General features: G+C 48.8%; 6 protein-coding genes across 6 annotated transcripts; 1 reads left to right on the top strand and 5 right to left on the bottom strand.

The window, feature by feature from the left end:
• Nucleotides 1-796: 796 nt before the first annotated feature.
• On the bottom strand, nt 797-1,405 carry PFICI_00797 (uncharacterized protein; the record flags this gene model as incomplete). The annotated part of the gene is made up of 1 exon (XM_007829378.1): nt 797-1,405. The coding sequence occupies one exon, from the start codon at nt 1,403-1,405 to the stop codon at nt 797-799; it is 609 nt and encodes a 202-aa protein (XP_007827569.1).
• A 3,764-nt stretch (nt 1,406-5,169) lies between these two features.
• PFICI_00796 (uncharacterized protein) lies at nt 5,170-5,712 on the top strand (the record flags this gene model as incomplete). The annotated part of the gene is made up of 1 exon (XM_007829377.1): nt 5,170-5,712. The coding sequence occupies one exon, from the start codon at nt 5,170-5,172 to the stop codon at nt 5,710-5,712; it is 543 nt and encodes a 180-aa protein (XP_007827568.1).
• A 724-nt stretch (nt 5,713-6,436) lies between these two features.
• PFICI_00795 (uncharacterized protein) lies at nt 6,437-10,459 on the bottom strand (the record flags this gene model as incomplete). Its single annotated transcript, XM_007829376.1, has 5 exons — nt 6,437-6,666; nt 6,723-6,837; nt 6,887-7,259; nt 7,312-10,326; nt 10,398-10,459. The coding sequence occupies 5 exons, from the start codon at nt 10,457-10,459 to the stop codon at nt 6,437-6,439; spliced, it is 3,795 nt and encodes a 1,264-aa protein (XP_007827567.1).
• A 1,025-nt stretch (nt 10,460-11,484) lies between these two features.
• Nucleotides 11,485-13,130, bottom strand: PFICI_00794 (uncharacterized protein; the record flags this gene model as incomplete). The annotated part of the gene is made up of 4 exons (XM_007829375.1): nt 11,485-12,069; nt 12,128-12,680; nt 12,743-12,850; nt 12,907-13,130. 4 exons carry the CDS (start codon nt 13,128-13,130, stop codon nt 11,485-11,487), a joined length of 1,470 nt encoding a protein of 489 aa, XP_007827566.1.
• Nucleotides 13,131-14,035: 905 nt separating this feature from the next.
• On the bottom strand, nt 14,036-16,524 carry PFICI_00793 (Aconitate hydratase; the record flags this gene model as incomplete). Its single annotated transcript, XM_007829374.1, has 2 exons — nt 14,036-16,336; nt 16,396-16,524. 2 exons carry the CDS (start codon nt 16,522-16,524, stop codon nt 14,036-14,038), a joined length of 2,430 nt encoding a protein of 809 aa, XP_007827565.1.
• Nucleotides 16,525-17,032: 508 nt separating this feature from the next.
• Nucleotides 17,033-19,832, bottom strand: PFICI_00792 (uncharacterized protein; the record flags this gene model as incomplete). Its single annotated transcript, XM_007829373.1, has 5 exons — nt 17,033-18,140; nt 18,214-18,803; nt 19,041-19,539; nt 19,599-19,696; nt 19,761-19,832. The coding sequence occupies 5 exons, from the start codon at nt 19,830-19,832 to the stop codon at nt 17,033-17,035; spliced, it is 2,367 nt and encodes a 788-aa protein (XP_007827564.1).
• Between the last annotated feature and the right edge of the window lie 437 nt (nt 19,833-20,269).

The raw sequence follows: 20,269 nt of genomic DNA, 5'->3' as shown, positions 1-20,269 counted from the left end.
GTAGTGGCACACACTTGTAGTCCTTTGCGTCGTACGTGGGAAGGCGAAGGATCTGTTGCAGACTTAGGCACCTTCGTACGGTAAAGAACTAGTACAAGTCTTCTATCTGACTTCTTCAGACTCGATAGGATATAGCATAACAAGACTGCTACGCACTACCGTACGTACGCACGAACTGTTATCTCTTCACTCTTGCCAATCTGTGTTCACAAAGCCGGTGAACACTGATCAGTGTAGAATGGCTTCACCATCCGAATGGATTTCTCCTCGTACAACGGGTGACGGCAAATAGATCTATTATTCAACGTGACGTGCAAGGGAAGAGGGGAACTCCTCCGTTCGTACGATGCGCTATAAATAACGCCTTCAGGCGTCTGGCCGTTGGCGCCCGCTAGCCACAGCGTGGCTGTGGTAACTGGTTAGCCATATCTGTCTGTACTATCTACCTAGAAGCTATACTCGTACGATACCGCAAATGCAATTATTCCAAGCTGCAGCGGCCTTGCAATTTGTGATCGAGACGGGACGTCGGTACAACGTAGCACTGCGTACCACTTTGGGCGCGCCTTCTGCCGTTTGTGCCTCGCATGGATATTGATGGCTGAATTGATTCGATAGTGTTGATTGCAGATGGTAATAATGCTTTCGACAAACGTGATCATGGCTGGTAAACAAGGTGGCTGGCTGGGTTTCGTGGGCTGGATAATTATTGTTGCATCGTCTCTACACTACCCAGCCTGAGCTGGGTGTGAAGCTCCCACTTTTGCGCCAATGGCTCAGTGGGACATTGCGACAATCATTTCCTGGCCTTTTGTTGCTTCGTCGTAGATTTTGACCCTGCAGCGGTCGGCCCATCTTCAATGCGTGGTAGTCCCTGACGTTGTAGCCTTGCCAGGAATTTTTCGTTGCGCATTTCGTCTTGCTGTATGCCAAACACGGCCTCGTATAAGGGCGCTATGTCATGCGGGCCGCATGGTCGTGCATCGCCGCTTGCCTTGCGCTTGTCTAGAAAGCGAGCCATTCTGGTATGAATGGCTGTCTCCACGGTTGCTGGGTGGGAGATGCCGGTTGCGGCTTTGTATCGGCTGGGTTCATCGTCTTGTTCGCCGTTGTCGCCGTATTCGTTGTCTTCTATCGACGGGATTTCATGGTCGATGACAGCGTTTTTAACACATGTAACTTCCTCGGGTGTGAAGTATGGGCCGCTGATGTACAGGGCATCCGTCGTTGCTAGAGTTCTTTGCTCTGAGGCGCGGTCCTTTGACATGCTGCGAAGATCGTGAAGTAGGACGCGAATCTTATAGCCCAAGAAGGGATTGTTTCCTAAAGCTGAGGTAGTTTGAGGTGAAGATGCTGCAGATGAGGCAGCCATTGGCTTAGGTCCGCGATTCTTTGATTTGGCCATTTTGATGACAATTGAAAATTGCCCAGATGTGAGTTCAGATTGTATGCGTTGGAGCTTACTGGATGGGAGGTAGAGGTTTGGGGTTGATATATGTGATGGTTTCCACTGAGAAAGAACAAGGCTTGGGTGAAATTTTGGTGTGAAGGAAGGTAGAGGCAGCAGAGTCCCGTGTTAGGCCACTTCTTTCTTATTTACATGTTTGTATGTCAACACAAACGGCGTACTCAAACCTTATGCCCTGGCTTGTGAGTCACTCGATCATGGCGCCGAAAAGGTGCTGTTAGAATTAATTGTTCAAAACGTTATTTCAACTTGATCGGTCCGAGTCGCCAATCGGACTACCGGCCGTGTTCATCAGGGACTTCAGCGAGACAGCGGAGAAAAGAAGGTTTTCAGGGAAAAGGTGATGATGATAGAAGGTTACGGAGTACTTAGGTGCAGATTCGTAGGAAGGCAATTAGCAATAGGGAAAACTGGGAAACTCCCGTTGATGAACGATGGTTTTATTGTGATTACGGATTGAGGAAAGTCATCAAAGCTAGGCCATCTACCACAATTGTTCATCACACATTTCCGTTTTTCAGTCGTGCCTGGATCATGCCTTCCTGGCACAGCCCTAACCAGACTCCCAAACCTTGGGGAAACTACCTTTGTAAAGATATATACCATTACAGCCACGGAAGGTGTAATGTGATCAAGCCGTAAAGGGTAAAGAAAGATAATGTTAGATTGGCCAGATATAACGACGGGCTGGGACCAAGCTCAAGATTCAAATCAATTCAGCCTCGTCGCTCATGATGCGGACTGGGAAATAAGCCGGGCTACACCGCCCCTGATTACATACAGCCTTTCGCATGTTACGCGTTGCCGGGCGCGACTCAACGACGCGATAATGCCCGATACGCGTAGAGCAACGAGCATAACCTCAATGATTGGTTGGCGGTAAATCCTCGCCTGATATGTGCCTGGCCCATGCACTCCCAGAGCATCCCCATACCTTCTTTGTGATGGGGTCACGGGTCATCCTGTAAAGAAAGTCTGCAGATTGACGTGTCCAACCCCGCTGTCTTTGCCATGAGTCGGACCGGGAATAACCGCCTTAAAGGCTGCGGCTACCTAATAATCCAATCCTATATGACTTCTATTTTAACTCGCGACTGTGGCATTCCCGAGTCAGGCGTCACTTCCCAGGGCGAAATTACGTCGTCGAATTTTGATCCCTCGCAATCCTGGCCTTTTCCACTCTGTATTCGTGCTGCCCGATCCCGTGCAAGTTCGTAGTGGCGCCGTTTTCTTTCTACACGATGTGTTCCGTGCGCGAAACTTTTCGTAATTTAGTTCATCAGCCTTTAGGCTATCACGATATTCCTGCTGGCAGTAGCTGGAGTGTGTTAGCAGCTACTGAGGGTGGAAAATTTCCGATTACGTGTATATATATACTGACCTGTGACACCGAAGTCGACTTTGCCACCTCCTGGCTCCGCCTCTCCTTTTTTTTCCCCCACAAGCACCACGAAGAGAAGCATCGTGATGGGTAAGTATCGTGATATTTAAGTCTCGTGATGGTAAGTACTGTCTAAGCCCTGTCATTAAGCATCGAACCAGTGAGTATTGCAGCGGTGAAACAGCTTTATGCAATCCATAGTACTGGACTTAGTAGTGGTGTGATACGTAGACTGGCGATGATCAGGTTGGCAACAATGCCCAGTACTGGGTTATGTAGCACAGTGGTAAGCAGACTGATATAGAGCAGATGGGTACAGAGCAGATTGGTACAATGAAGACTTAGCATAGCGGCAGTGTGATAGGACTGTGACTAAAGAAGACATTGCCCAAGGGTGTCGCTGCAGTGGAAGATCGATAAGAATGCGGCCCAGCTCACGTGCATGTATGAGAGTGTAGAACTTGAAAATGATTGAAGTCGCACAATACCATGGGAAATCAGTGACACCGGAAGGATGCACCAGAGGCTGGCAAATGACGGAACATTTCTTTAGAATGATTATTTTTTGCATGAATTCGGATTTGTTGCTCCGCACCCGGGACGGCCAGCACGAATCAACCACCTTCAGAAATTGCTCAAAATACATTGTAAACGCCTTTGATATGATACTCCAATGCTCCGAACGAAGATTTGTATGCATGAATATTCAATCGGTCGTTCATAGCTCAAGCTCGTGTCAGACATTGTGGGTCTTGGCACCGAAGCTGGTTCGTCGAGCAGAGTATTCGGGTTCGAGGTGGAATTGCCAGGCTAATAAGTGTAAGATTCGAAATAATAAACCTCGATACATCAAAGGCCCAACGTATCAAACCTTCAGAGCCAATCCTTTTCCCGAAGTTACGGATCGCGAATACTGTGTGGTGGTTATTATGCGATTCGCTAAGATGCACCAGTAAGCATACGGAAATCAGGCCGTTCCAGCACTCTTACCGGGCTTCTACACAATTTTAGTGTAAGCTCCACGCTTCTTGACTGTACATATCATAGGACGTAAGGGGGGCAAATGAATGATAGATTCTCTGAAGCATTCAAATGACACAGACAATGAGCGGCCATATCGGGACTCTGATATTTCGCCAAATTATTGGTCATTACCGGAGGCTTCGACCTTAAGAGGAATCGAAGAATCATAATGTTCTCTAGGTGGTGCATTAGACGGTACATGCCTACTTATGGCTATAAAGGCTCTTATGCTTGGCATAAGTTAGTTGTCTTCTATATTTGTCCTTCCTCTATCGGCATTACAAATGCGAACGTTAACCGAGGACACCCTCTGTACAAACAACCAGTCTGAATGAACCTAAAACTTGAGTCAAATATAAATCTTAGAGCGATGTTGACACATCTCAACGGCACTCTGGATGCATTTAGACAGGCAGACGGATCGAAAATTGACTCGTCGATATTCTTTGCGAGTATGAAGCGAACATTCGAGAATGTACCATGGTAATTGATGGCATTACGCTTGTGTCTCAAATGGTGAGCAGCCTCGTCTTTAAGGTGAACTTTACTAATAGATCCGGTTGTGGAATTAAATTGGGTACCAGGATACCCAAGTTAATCTAAGAACTGCTTCGGATACAAGACAAAATTCGGGCAAATCAGCTCTATTGCTGTACTCACCATAATATTCTTGCCTGTAACATTCGTATCGGTAAGTATGGGCCTCCAAAATGAAATTGTCAGGATCTGATCAATAATAAAGTTACTATTCTCCATGTCCTTTTTTATATAAATCTCCAATAGGAGGCGAAAATGTTTCATCGCCTTACATTTGGCTCTAACCTGCCATCATAATCAGCATAACGCCTGTAGTAATACTCTCCTGGTGTATGTTCAGCAGGAGAATGAAGGAAAACCTAAGCGAGAAGTTGCCAGTATAGCAATCTGTCCAGATCGGGGTGGGAAAGAAATCATTTGAAAATTAGGGACGTCAGTTTAGATAGTCTATTTCTTGAGGGGAATACTTTGCAAAGTTGAGCGAATTGTGCGCTGCATATTTGTGACATATGCCCAATTAGGGATCACAAGGGATTTCTATTTACTTTAATCTTTACCAATGAAGAATATTGGATGTGAAAAAAAAGGATTCCAAGCACGGCTATTTGGCGGGAAGATGATGACAGTGGCAGGAACTTTGGCAAATATTCTAGATATGATCAAATAGAGGCTTCCACTGTCGACCGTGTAAGACATAACCGTAAATATACTCTATGCGTAATTCGATAATAGACTTGCTACAATAACAATTCACTCGTTAATGATTGTCAGGTCTGCCGGCGCTCCAAATTCCTGGATCTATACCAAGACGGGTGACCTTGGCAAATACTCTGGTGTACAAGCGCTCATGCCTGACCTCAATGTGGGCATGAATATCTTGGCAGCAGGAGTGCATTCAGGTCCCCAGGCGCGGGTTACGGCAGATATCTTGGCCAACAACTTTATTCCTACATTCTGGGCCCAGGCCAAAGACGAGACCGAATCTACCTACGCTGGTACATACACGGATCAAGACAAGAATTCAACTATTGGTGTTGCGACTGCAGATGACGCCCCTGGTCTTGTAGTCCAACAGTTCATTCTAGGCGGCCAGGACGTGCTGGCAGCCATGGAGCAATTGCTCAAGTCCAAATTTACCCTCCGCCTCTATCACATGGGACTCAGCATTCCAAGTTCTAACGGCACCAGCACGGAATCCTGGCGCGCCATCTTTGAAACACCGGCCTCCTTGTCTTTCCGAGTCAACAAGTTGTATCTCCTGGTTCTTGCTCAACCAATTCGTGTATGGCGGTGTCGGCCTTGATGAGTTCTTGTTTACCATGGGTCCTGGTAGGGAGAATGCTTTGGCCATCGAATCACGAATTGCCGGTGTAGGCTCTGCAAAGGGCAAGTCGACAGATTCTCAAGTAATAAGGCTCGCCAAGCGGACAGGTTGACATCTCCGAAATCAAGACAGACCATGAAATCTCGCCGACATTGGCGCCAGCTATTCTAATTGTTTAGTGGGTATCTCGTGTACTCGTGCCTATCGTTTCATAAATGTGTCTCTCCGTAATCGCTGAGATTGGTGAAAAGTCTCATGATATCATGTTGCGTGCAATATAGATCGCACGCAACATACCCTATTCCAGAATACGCCATGTGCAACATGTTATAGTGTCTTGCACGCTTTTCAACCAACCACCTACCCAGACCATTTGAATATGAATATACATGTGTATGCGCCGTACTAGACTTCCCGAGCCTGCTTTTCCACTCGATTCGCAATCGAAAATCAATGCATTCTGTTGCAATGCATCTCCTTGGTTGAGCCTCCGAAGCTCATACCCCCTAGTGGCTCCTATACATCTTGTGGAGTCCGCGCTTGGTCAAACGTGGCACACACCACGTTGAGATATTTGGCGCTGTTGTCAACTTGCGCCTTGCATTGCCGGCCGGTGGTATCGCGAGCTGCTGTATTCATCTTACCGCCCCATTCGACTTGGTGGAGCGGGAACAGTTTCGAGCGGTTCTCGGAAGTTCTTGCCTTAAGTCTTGGTTCCCAACCCCTTATCATCGAGAAGCTCTGTGAGCTGATTCAAGCGCACAGGTTTTGGCAAGAAGAAATCTACACCACTGCCAAAAGCTTCTTGCTGTACTTTTCCGGATGCCATTCCAGTCAGAGCAACAATCAGTGAGCGCGGTAGCTTTTCCGAGAGCTCGAATTCCCGAATGCGCCTTGTCGCCTCCAAGCCGTCCATGACCGGCATGGATATATCTGAAATTTGTTAGAAAAAGATATTCCGACATGAGAGACCGAGAAGAGGAACATACCCATCAGAATGCAACGGAAATGGCCCGGAGAGGCAGAATAAGTTTGTAGTGCTTCTAGCCCGTTGCTTGCGCTCTCGTACGATCGTTTCATCTTCTTCATAAAGGCCGAGAGGATCTGCTGCTTCGTTAAAAAGACGTCGTTGGACCAGGAGTGGGGCTTCTACCTTCAAGTTGATTTTATTGTCATCAACAAGCAAGAATTCCGTACCCTGCTCGTATCCTGAGCCCAAGGATGTCTCACTACCTTCGCCAGTATTTTGTGTTGTTACAGGCCGTATTTCATCGACATGGTCCACTTCGTCAATAGTCTGCTCGGCCACAGCCTTGGTCAGGGATTCAAGGGACAAGGTCGGATCAACATGAGAGTCACCCACCCTATGAGTTTGTTGATCTATGGGGCTGCTGCCGGGATCGATCGTGAGGGGCCGTGAATGAAGCATCGCCAATACATCTGCGGTCCCTTCCGGAGAGGCTGAGAAGACTTTCCAACGTTCCATGACCAACAACAGTGCCTTGGAGAGCTTGTGGGGGCCAATACTATTAATCATTAGTCACATGAATGTACACCAAAGAAAATAACTCCACCTACGGCTGCGAAATAAACTCGAAAAAGTCACTTCGTCTCCTATTCCGACTCTTGTCCAATTGGGCGCGTGCGATGCTTCCATTTTGACACACTACCACAATGGGAGGCAAAACTCCAGACGGGCCTCGGGTGAGTTGGTCAAAGTATTGGTCGTTGCATATAATGCAGTCTGGTCGGATTTCCTCGGAATCTTCAGGAATAATTTCCAGATCAAGCCAGGTTCTGCACAAGTTCGCTAGTAGTTCAGCCTCTATAGGGGCGGGGTGATTTGGAAGACCATCCGTGTTTGTACTGGTTTTGAAGCCACGAAGACTGACCCTCAAGCCCTTTAGAGAGTCAACGTCGGTTCCTGAGCTACCGGAAGTTTCGGACGCCATTTGCGCTTGTGCTAGAGGTAGAATGACCTCCATCTTCGTTCCGCGCCCCAGCTGGCTTTCCACTGTGATGGTGCCATTCAGGAGGGTAATGATTTGGTGTATAAGGCTTAGGCCCAGACCTGTCCCTGGTTGCAAATTGTCCTCTTGGCTGAAGGGAGTGAAGATCTTGTCGCGTAGAAAGTCTGGGTCGATACCCTTACCCGAATCAGTGACGGTGAGTTTCAGGTTTGTCTGCTTGTAATTTCGCCTGAGCGGCACTTTGATCAACGTCAATTGGACCAAAATATAGCCGCTGTTTGTGTATTTCATGGAATTGCCAAGAATGTTCATCATAATGCGCCTGAGTCCGCCCGCTTGAACGTGACGTGTCCATGTGACATTTGCATCAATGTCGAGATATACAGCCACGGAACCGTTGGATATGCGGTGTGAATCTTGATTGTTCTGGTAGGCAAACGAACTCTGGTCGTACAAGGACCCTGGCGCAAGTGCCTGGTCAGCCTGCGCTCCGCGAGAACGGCCATAACTGAATCCAGAATAAACGCTCTCAATAGTCTCCTCTACCAGAAGACTGACGTCAACATCTGTTGCTAGTGGTGCCATCTGGGACTCGAAAGACTGTTGTTGCTTCTTCAGGGTCTTGTCAGTATTCTTAGATGCTCGTTTGGGAGACTGCGTCGATTTGGTCGGTTTCGTCGAGTTGACGAACCTGTTCATCTTGCTGTAGTCGAGAAGATGTTCGATGACGTCCAACAAAGTTCGACCACAGGATTCCATCGAGTGCAGTGTGTCTCCTTGAAAAGCATCGAGCTCGGTGTCCTGAATCAGTTCGATACCTGCTAATACGCCATGCAGGGGAGATCTCAGTTCATGGCTAAGAGAGCCTAGTAAATCTGACTTCATTTTCTCGGAATGCGCAGCCTCGATACGATTGATTTCAGCCATTATAGTCGACCCGAACGCCCTCAGATAGCTGACTTCCTTTTCGACTGAGAAAATTCGATCCGGGCTTCTCGTCCACACAAAGGCACTCGCATGCCATCTCTCTCGCGTAGAGTCCCATAGTGGAACCATTGCGACGCTACGAGCCCCATTGAGTATGGACGTGAGCATGGCGCTCTCTGAGTGTCGGGACTGCGTGACTTTGCGTTTGCGCTCCTGCAAGGGCACCTGGACGTGACCAGAAGTTGGGCCCGAAGCACGAAGCCGGTCCTCCTCTGAGTCACCGGATACAAGCTCTCCAACACCATCAAAAGTAAACGTCTTGCCAGCAGGATATCGTCGAAGGAGGGCACGTAAGAACCTTTGGGGGACGTTAATTGAGGAGCTGCCATGGAGCTTTCCATCAATACTTGATGCATCGGTTGTCGAAAAACCAACAATGCGGCAATATTTCTGCTCTGGATCTTCCTTCTCTTCGCGTCCCTCGCTTCCAGACGTATCGGGCTGCGACTCCGAACTGGTTGTTTCACTGTCGGAATTGCTTGCTACTAGACCCCCAAAGGTACCAATCGTGGCATCTAAAAAGGCAACACCTTCCACCTCAATTGATTCTCGGATGATATTGGCCGCCTTTCCAAATACTTCCCTTAGCTCCTTTGTGTGTAGTTCGTCACCAAAAGATTTGGCAGCGCCGCTTGTAACTGACGCGTTTGAGTGGAGAGTAAATCTAGTTGATTTGGAAGCCTTGTCTGTCACAGAGCGAGAGTCTTGGCCACTAGAAACAACTCCGTTGGGATCGCTCACCGTCAGTGAAGATAACGGCGCGGGTGATGACTCGTTCTCGCTCCTCTCATGCGCTGCTGCTGCCAATGACGACCGGGGGCTGCGATGGGGTGCCACATCAGCCCCATGGTAAAGATTACGGGACGACTCAAAGGCGCTTTCTTGCATGGCCAGGTCCCGGTCAGTGTCCGCCTGTTGCAAAAACTGTTGATTCTTGTTGAGCTTTCCCTCCGTACCGCTCTGTTCAAACGCTGCTGCATTGGTGCCTCGCCAGAGGTTCGACAAGGTCGATTTGCCCTCAACAAAACTGCCGATTCCTCGAACCATTCGGTCACTCCTCCCAGCACTCTCGGCAGAGCGGCGCAGCTCTAGGTGGCTCATAACGGCGCGAGACATTACTTGCATAAATTCGATGTCCGGCGTGGAGAGGCCATCTCGTGGTTTGTCATCAAAGATGGCATATGCGCCAATACATATGCCCCTGGCGGTCCGCAGGGCCGAACCGGCGTAGAAGCGGTTGTGCGGCGCACTCAATACATGATCTTTGGCCAGATAGCGTGTGTCTTGGGTCATGTCGGGTACGACAGACACGGGCAGCGGTGTTGATAAGAGTTTCGATTCGTCCGTCGAAGGGTTGTTGGCAGCGGTCAAGAGATGGTCGCAACCGGTATAGGACCGGGTAACCGCAGCGCATCCCAGCCAAAAGTGCTCGGGCTGGCTGGTATTGGTTGCAAGGCTGGACGAGGGTGTGGCTTCCGCAATAACGTACTGGTAGTCCTGGTCGAAGATGGAGATTAAGCAGCGGGCGGCGCCAAGCCTCAGCGCGCCAATCTGGGCAAAGGCATTGAGTCCGGCATCGAAAGAGGATAGAGAAGTTCCTGGTTTCGATCGCTCTGAGCTCTCCTTGATGTGGCAGCTTTGTAGGGTCAAATCGTCAGCTCCCGAGGTGACTGCAGTCTCTGTGAACTACACTTGAGTGGCACGTACAAAACCGTCGCGTATTTGAGGGCTTCCCTCTCGCGAGCCGCCTCCGATAATGTCTTGGCCATGGTGTGTGCAGAGCGCCGGCCGCGCGTCGATATGCACGTGTTGTGTGTTGTTCTTACGAGCACAGGTGGAGTGAGGCCATCTAGAGGTCCCAGTGAGGCATCATGGGAATTTTGAATTGTCGATATCTAGGTACCTTGGATTCCCCATGTGAATGAAAGCATGTTCGAGCGGCGGTCTGGCCAGGTCTTGCGCTAACAGGCGGGGCTGGCTGGGCTTGGCGGAGCGCAATCGAGATCTAACCTGTCGCAGGGGTAAGCTTCATGTCATGTCCATGTAAATGGTAGGTCCACGGGTATGTCTTTTCTCTTTTCTTTCCTTTTTTTTTTTTGGGGGGGGGGGCTCTCGCTCCCCTGCAGGAGTTCGCAGAATATAGATCACGAGAAAAACTCTCACCTGAGCCAATGTGAAAGGGAAGATGTCTTAGTTGATCCTACAGATCAACAAAAGAGGGTTGCTAAATCAGAAGATCTCATAGTATCCATAGACCCGAGCAGGCACCGGCTGATCTGTGGGTACAGAGTACTGACTACCTACATAGTACCAAACCGCGCGCAGACCAATTGACCGGAAAAACCCCCTGCTTCGAATTCGGTACCTGCCCCGTAGTGCTCTTTTGCCCATCATAGTACCTTAACGTGTTGAACAGTCGGGTAGCTGCGGGGTACCTAGGCAGGGGGTATGTGCATATATATTGCTGTAACTTGTTGATCTGTACAGAATCGCTACCAGTAGAATATTTCCTGGCACTCCAGATGCAAGGTTTTCGCCAGCTGTGTCAGCCGGTACTTGCCCGTAGTGCCGTAACTCAACACTACGTCAATGCAACAGAAACAGAATAAAAAAGGTCCGAGACTCTTTAATTCCATGAATGATAACCGACCACCCGTCAAAAATGAAGAGTTGATATTTATAAATTTTGTATAGGCCATATGCGTGATAAGACAGTCGGATCTAGCAATTCTTTGCATTTTTATACTTGCTTGAGTTATATTCCAACACTGTGGTAAGCTATGATGAGTTTAATCTACAGCGTAAAAAGATTGACATCCTCTCCAGTTTCCCTAAGCTTCTTGTTTGCTTTCCTCAACAATATCTTCATAATGATACACGTAGCAATGGACACCCCCGAAGAGACAGCCATCAAGATATTGGCCATGACGTAACGGGGACCATCCGAAGAAGGGAAGAAATAGGGACTCCAAATATTTCCCAACTGACTCAAGAGGTTGATAATGGCCGTCGCACACGCACGCTTCTCCGGCGTCTGGTTCAGCGTGGAGCTGGCCCAGCTGAACACCATGGCATTGGAGGAAAAGCAGCCACAGATGTACAAAAACGCAACCGCGTACCGGGCCACATTATTGGTGGTGGCTAGCGTCACGATGAATCCGATGCACGCCACGCCTTGCGGGATGGAGATGTGGTATCCTCGCTCCTTGCGGCGGTCGCTGGACCATGCCGTCAAAAAGGCAACAATGGTGCCTACGAGATAGGGGGGCGCCGTCAGCAACAGCGTGGTGGTGTTGTCTCCCAGCTTCATGCTCTTGACTAGTGTAGGGAAGAAGTTGTTGAAGCCATAGGCGCTGTGGTTGGCTGTCAACATGATGGACTGTGTCACTTATTAGTTTCGGTACCAGTCGACCAGGTATCTGCTCAGCAACACTCACAAAGATCCAAGTGCGAATGTCCTTGACAGCCAGCGTGAGACCCCTCCAGACACTCGAGTCCTCGGTCGGGAGCGATACACGATCTCTAGCAATCCTCTCCACCGCGACCTTCTGCTCCTCTTCCGTCAAGAGCCACCGCACTACTCCCGACTTCATTCCAGGAAAGTCGGGAAGCAGAAACATGCCAATCATGGCGGCCCCAAAACTTCCTGCACCCTCAATGATGAATAGCCACCTCCAGCCGGAAATACCATGTGCTCCTTCCAGGTTGGACAAGACCCCTGCGGCAATGAGACCTGAGAAGGCCGTTGCCAGAAGCACGCCCGAGTATAGAAATGCTGTCCTCAGAGCCAACTCCTTTCGTGGGTACCAGCAGCTGAGCATGTACATGGCGCCCGGGAAGAAGGGAGCCTCGGCGATACCCAAGAAGAAACGAATTGCAATGAGATCTTGATAATTCCTAGCAGCGGCACTAGAAGCGGATATGACGGACCATAGAGCTACGCAGGCCGGGAGATAAATGGAGGGTCTTGTTCGAGTTATCAACATGTTACTATAGTCGACTGTTAGCTCTTTTCCCTTCTTTTCGTGTAAAGGACTATAATTTCAAAGCACCTTGGCAATTGCATGAGCATATAACCAACGTTGAGAATGGAAACCGCGACATTAAATTGGCTACCAACGAGCCCAAGGTCCTTCTCAAACGTGCTCAGCCTAGCCTGTCTGATAGATAGTCAATACATGATGCATCAGCCGAATACTGTCCTCGAAGAACTTACGCAATATTGTTACGGTCAAGGTAGTTGAATAGATAAAACACCCATAGGATAGGGACAAGAGTGAGATCGAGCTTCCGCACAAGTCTCTTCTCTGCTGCTTCCCATTCTTCGTCTGAAAGACCGCAATTGTCTTCTTTCGTGGTGATGTCTGGCACATCAGACCCCTTACGCTCAATGTGGTTTGACGTCTCTCGCTCCGTCATCTTCTCGTCGAGCTGTGCCATGTTGATAATGATGACTCAACTAAATCTAAGTTAAAGTAGATCACAATCTGAAATCAAGTACGAGGTGATCTTGAAGATTGGAAATTGAATGACTAAAATGGCGACTTGATGATCCTTAAATGCAACCATATGGATCAAGTCACTTGGCAACTTGGCAACCCCATGGGGAGAGATAATCGTGCCACTTTGATTGACGCTAGCAGTGGAACGGCCCAGGCTGTTGGAGCAGTGTCATCTTGGCGAAAGGTCAGCATGTCATGATAACGGACAAGCCCGTTGGTGAGGAGCCATGAGGTTGATAGCGGCTGGTGAGAAGTGGAAAAGGATAGATGCTTGTCACTTGTGGGGAATAATGGATTGCTCCGCGAGCCAACAGAAATCAGGGGCGCGGAGCGTTCCTTGCCAGAAAGGCGTCCACGACTCAGGGCCATCACATTTGCTCACGCTTGCTTAGTGCCTCCCCAGAAACCCACACAGGTGTCGTTGAATACCTGCCTCGTGTAGTATATTTTACAGGCTACTTGTGGGGAGCCTTGCGTAGAAGGTCATGTTTGTTTAATACCCCGGGATCCAATAATTCAGGTGGGCATTGGAGACGATGGATTCCCACGGAACAGTCGCGAGCTTCAAGTTGGTACGAGGGTCGCATATTGAATGAAGAAAACGGAGGCAAGGAATGAAAACGGAAGCCGCAACAACAAATCAAGTAGTAGTAATCGTGTGTATGTCATTGGCATGCACTGTGGGAACCTTAATAAACATAGGGATTCTACATATACTGTATAACTGCCTCGACCGAGGTAATTCGTCCAAGGTCATTTGGACGTTATACAAATTTCGTGAAACTTGTCGATAATTGCTCGCAGAGTTTAAATCAATATGATTTCATTGACAATATCCTTGTACTAGGATTGAGACAACATTAACTGTTTTACATGATTGAGGGCCCCGCCAGCTCTGAGCCAGAGAATCTGGTGCGCATGATACGAGTGATTGAGCATCGCCGTCCATTTCGTGCCTTTTGCAGTTCTTACTTCCATGGTGACTTGCTTTCCCGGTTGCATCTCACCATCTTGGGCACCAAGTAAAGTAATCGAGTCGCCTGGACTTATACGGTCGTAGTCTGCTGGGTCGGCAAATGTGAGTGGAAGCATACCATGTTTCTTGAGATTCGTTTCGTGGATTCTCGCAAAGCTCTTTGCAATGACTGAGACACCTCCAAGAAATCGAGGCTCGAGAGCTGCGTGCTCCCGACTGCTTCCTTCGCCGTAATTGTCATCACCGATGATGCACCATTTGATGCCATCTTTTTGCAAGTTCTTGGCCACCTGGGGAATCGGCTGCACCGTTTCATCTTTAGGATTCATTGTCTTGCCAATCATGTTGAGGGATCGGGAGTCTGGCAGGAAAGCATTGACTGCTCCTAGGAGTAGATTATTGCTGATATTCTCCAAGTGACCCCTGTAATTGTACCATGGTCCAGCGGGAGAAATATGGTCAGTGGTACATTTTCCAGAGACCTTGACCAAGATATGCATGTCCTTTGCATTTTCATCCCTCCAAGGCGCAAATGGCTGGAGGAGCTGTAGCCTCTGGCTATTTGGACTGATGGCAACCTGCAGAGATGATGTATCGCTGAGAACTGGAGCCTGGAATTTATTCGATCCCGGAGAAAATGCTGTAGGCAATTCTTCAGCTTTGGGTGCCGAGAACTTGAAGGACTTTGAGGAACCAGTCTTATCACTGAATATGATATCGTCGGTAGCGGGGTTGAATTTGAGGTCGCCAGAGAAGGCAAATGCGGTAGATAATTCTGGAGAGGTCACAAAGGAATGGGTTGCGGGATTGCTGTCATGGCGCCCCGTAAAATTGCGGTTGAAACTTGAAATGACCGAATTTGCCTCTGCGCCAGCGACGTCAACATCCTTTCGATCCCATTGACCGACACATGGGCCGCAAGAATTGCTAAGAACCGTCGCACCAGCTTGTCTCAAAGTTTCCAGGATACCGGCGTCTTCGGCTGTCGCTCGGATCTGTTCGCTTCCAGGGCTGACTAGAAACGGTGTTTGAAAGGTAGTCATGCCAGCCTCCTTTGCTTGGGTCACGAGGTCGCGCACCTTGGTCAAGTCCTCGTAGGAACTGTTTGTACAGCTCCCAACCATACTGTGACTGATTTTAGAGGGCCATGAGCTTTCAGAGACGCGCTGCTTGAATTGTGATAGCGGATGTGAGAGGTCTGGAGTAAAGGGTCCATTGATGTGTGGTTCAAGTGTGTCGAGATCGATTTCAATGACCTCGTCATAAAATGATTCACTTCCCGGATCAGCGGTCAGCAGCGGTTCTTTGAATACCTGGGCATGTTTGGCGACCTCCTTCCTTTTGGTCGCCGACAGATAGCGTGCCATTGCCTCTGAAAAAGGGAATATGCAAGATGTTGACCCAACTTCTGCAGACATATTGCAGACTGTAGCCATTGCTGTCGTGCCGAGTGTTTCTGTTCCGGGGCCAAAGAATTCAATGATCTTGCCTTTTCCCCCGGAAACGGTCAGAATGCCTGCCAGGTGGCAGATGATGTCCTTGGACGAGGTCCAGCCGGATAGGCGCCCAGTCAGACGCACGCCGACAACTTTGGGACACATCAGCTCCCAAGGCATTCCAGTCATGGCGTCTACGGCATCTGAGCCACCTACGCCAATCGCAAGCATTCCCATACCTCCGGCGTTCGGTGAATGGGAGTCGGTTCCAATAAGAAGTCCTCCAGGAAAAGCATAGTTCTCCAGGATTGTAGTGTGTATAATACCAGCGCCAGCCTTCCAGTAGCCAATACCATATTTCTTGGACGCACTACTGAGAAATTCGTACACTTCTTTGTGGTCGCTTGCAGCCCGAGCCAGATCCTCTTCAGCCCCATACTCAGCTACAATCAGATGATCGCTGTGTATTGACGTTGGAACTTGAACTCGAGGAAGTCCCGTGCTGATGAACTGTAACATGGCCATGGTGGCCGTCGCATCGTGGCAGGCGACGCGATCTGGTCTCAGCTCAAGTATAGTCTTGCCTCTTTTGATCTCGTCGAGTGCCCATTCCTTTCGTTGTAATATTAAATGGCTGAAGAGAAGCTTCTCGGATAATGTCAAAGGTCGTGTGCTGGTCTTGCGGACATGATTCAGGGTTTCACAGCGTTCTGTATAGTTGAGTATATTGTACTGTGCGCTGGATCAGCTGACGTGTCGCCAAATGTGTATAAGCAGTTTTGGAAACTTACTGGCTCCAAGGGACTTATTGCAGCTGTCCCATTGGTGGTCGCATACTGGCGTCCTCGCGATAGTTGTTGAGTCCGCTGCAATAGCGGGCGCACATCACGGAGGTAGTTCCGTGCAACCAAGGACGACATGATCGTCTACTTGGATATGTGACGAGTTGAATGGAAACGCCCAAATTATCAAATGGCACATCAGAGAGTAAAGATGTGTTGGTTGCATGTTCAAAAAATAAGAATGCATTTTGATGCCTGCGCTGAATATTCAATGCTGTGTCATTTTCCAGGCGCCTATTCAGGTTGTGGCGCGCGACAGGCAGGATAGCTCCGTTCATCAACGGAGCGCTCCGCGTGCGTGTGGGTCTGTGGTATTATACTTCCCTCCGGTGTATGTGGGTACTGCACCAGTAGAAAGAGGGAGCCCCGAGTCGCCTACTAACCAATCCGGATGAGCCCAAATCAAATGCCGTAGGATTCTACCCACAAATCACTCCTGGTTATGAGCATTTGCAAACGCTTGAATCAGCTCATGTGAAGTGAGGGCCCCACCATGTTGGCCACTTTTATGCTGGTTCTCGCTCGCCGAGGCACTTCTGTAAGAAAATATGGAGCTCGTCCGGGCAATGAGCGGGTGTGCAGTCATTCAAATTTGCGGAAAGAAAATATCTGGCGGATTTGATGAATCTCCAATCTCATTCAACGGCAAGTTCCACGCAAGATCTGACCTGTCGAATCCGGCCAGAAATTCTTCAATCTCTGGTGCATAATCAAAAGATGGAGCAGAACGAGTGGTCAGATCCGAAAGCATGTTTGGCCAATCTTCTTCCTGCTGCCGTTGTGATGATTCAATACCCTGTTCGGTAACGAGGTTTGGTTCGAACGACCCAGGAGCCATGCTGCTTTGCAATCTTGTGAGGCTATCCGCAGCTTGGAGCTCATGATTGATATCGAAGACTGTGTGGGTGCCGTTTTGGGGAGCGGATACACGCATCTGTTTTGACGAGACACCTTCGGTATAGAGCTTCTGAATCGTGAGGTCGGAAATGGCCCCAAAGCTATTGTAACCTCTCTTCGCAGAGGGCCACCACTCGCCTCCTATGCTGAGAAGGGTTGAACAACTTCGCAGAGTTCTCGAAACTTCGACAACTGATGCACGACGTCTTACATCTATGGATGTCCAAAATGAATAAATCATTGTCGCTCCTGCGGCGAATATGTTCTGCACTGTTCTCCAACCATGATAGAGGCCGTGATGATCGTGCAAAGTCTGATAGTCATGTAGAGTCTGACAAGCATTGTCAAAACAGATCTGCAGGGATGTGTCGGACGGCTTCCTAATCATCTGTGAAGGTTGAAACAAAAGGATCATTGTCGTTTGGAATCGTATCTTGAGTTTCAAGTACCATATCTCTTGCTGTCTCTTGTCCAGGGTATTTGCATCAAGATGGAGATGCGAGCTTCTGGTCCACCACTCAAGCAGTCTTTGGTGAAGCTTTTGTTGTTGTGCAACAGGATCCCTTGCCCAAGGAAACCCAATGTGCTTATTTGGCAGGTGATAAAGATGCAATTTGATATCGGAGACAATTTGATCCAGTTCAAACTGAGCGGCTGCATAACAGGTAACAGCCTTGACAAAAGTGTCCGGGATCAAGTTCAGTCCATGCATTGGGGTCAGCGTTACAGATGGTATTTTTATATCAAAGGTCTCGTCACGAAAGCCAAGTGGCCGTCCTTGGATAGAGGAGATAGATCTTCCAAGACATTAGCAAACAGTCCAAAGAAGGCTCAGGCGATATGTATAAGAAGAAACGTAAAATGACGCACCTATCCAAGGAGTACAAGGTATAGAATATGAAACGCATGACTTGTTGGTACGCCACATCTTGCGTTTCTGTAGACGGATGCTCACGGTGCAGCCCAAGCTCTATACAATGAGCCACACCAAGGTGTGTTAGTGTCCAGGCATTTATGGCGCTTGGAGTGAGTACACCATGAATTACAATGGTAACCAGTGCCTGAATAGTGTCTGGTGTGGTCCTCATAAAGCAATCTTTTGAGAAATGCAGAGCCGCTTGATGAAATCTTTCGGGAGAATATTCGTATACACGCGAGCGAACCTTGACGATAGCTCCAATGCTAAAGACCATGAAAAAAATAAATGCAATGACGGGCAAGGGTATGATGGGTACCTCGGCGTTGTCGATAGAATATAGCCGCCCGTTCCAGTAGAGGTTATTGATCGTGCTTGGCCAACCAGATTGTAGTTGGTCATGCTCCAGATCACTCAGGGTGCTGGCATAGAGAATTTCAAGGGCAGAACACAGTGACGGCGGGTCCAAAACAGGAAAGTCGGGATGGACCCAGCGGATATAGGTCTGAAGTAACAATTCAGCGTCGGCTTTTTTTGGTAGTTCCTTTGAAGATGTCAGTACTTTCACTCTGGCATTCTGACTACAACATCACGCTCAATTCCGAGGAATTGAGGGAGAGTTCCTTCTGAAGATGCGGTAGAACAAGGGTTAAAGGAGAAAAATAATATCTATTGGATGTTGATACGCATCGGGCTCTTGATCGGGCAGGTGGTAATTCGCAGATCCTTCGACGAATACGTATACTGTGACAGGAACGCCAAATTCAAAGTGCCAACATACCTGTCTGAGGAACAAGTGCAGGCTTTTATAGTGCTCGTTTAGTGAAGTGGAATGTGCTTCCGAAGGAGACCAATGGGTTCTGGTAGGTTGTCCTTCCGACACGGCCGAAGGCGAGTCATTGCTTGAAGGAGACGCGCCGATGAGGTGCGTGAAGAGTAAGCCCGAGCTCGAACCTATGTAGTGTTTTTGAAGAGAGTCCGAGTTCAATGACAACATTCCAAGATTCATCGAAACTGTGTGCGCCTGTTCCGAGAAAGCCTCTGCGTCTTCCGCGTCAGTCTCAAGGGGCAATGGCCTCTTGAGCGACAGCTGGCGCGCGTGGCCATTGCGGTCAGCTTCGTCTCCCCGTGAAATTGGCTGTGGCGTAGCAGAGCCTGCCGCGTTGTCTTGATCTCTACTTGTTTCGACTTGAGGTCCAGACTCCAGATCCACGTCAGGTAATCGCGTCCTGATGATGTCTTCCAGCCATGAGATCCTCGCTCGTGCCGCGTTGGCGAAGCTGATAGTAAAGAGTCAACACAGGTACGCACTTATGCAGAAACCCCAGATGAATCTTACTTGCGAGGGATGAGCACGTCCGAGTTCTGGCTATCTACATCAAGGCATGGAGAGCCGCTCTTGGCACAGTTTGAGCATGCAGGAACTTCACCGTCGCACTGCATACGATTTTTGTGATCAGCATCTGTGGAGCAAATGGAAACGCCAAGACTAGGTACCAACCTTGATGCGTCGGGTCCGGCATCGTCGGCATGCCAGTCGAACTTTCTTGGGCGCATCGGATCTGGTCGCCATGTTGACGGTTTGGGACGAGTTTTGCAATTTGACCGTGAGACTGCAGCGTGGGTGTCCTACTATGGCTAGACAGGTACCTACCCACTAAGGAGCAGGCCTTAGAATCAATATGGCGGCCAATTTTCCTCGTTGGCAGTGCAAGAATACTCAGTCTTTGACGTGAGGCTGAAAAGAGTCAAACCCATATATGAGATGGGAGCTAAATTATCGTCTAATGAAGCTCAAATGAACCGAATTGCTACAAACGGGCGGATATCAGTCACGTGTATCTGAGCAGCTACAGGTCTGGGTGCTATCTCGAATTTCCAGAAGTATTTTATGGGCAAGGTGCAAATGCAGTGTTAGGTGCATTGACCTATGGAATATACTTGGTAGGTACCTAATAGTGCAAAGGCTTATCTACTAGGTACGTAGGTAGTATGTGAAGACCTAAATAA

Source organism: Pestalotiopsis fici (genome assembly GCF_000516985.1).
Source record: "Pestalotiopsis fici W106-1 unplaced genomic scaffold PFICI_Scf_1, whole genome shotgun sequence".
NCBI classification, from domain to species: domain Eukaryota; kingdom Fungi; phylum Ascomycota; class Sordariomycetes; order Amphisphaeriales; family Sporocadaceae; genus Pestalotiopsis; species Pestalotiopsis fici.
This window is presented reverse-complemented; position numbering and strand designations above follow the sequence as displayed.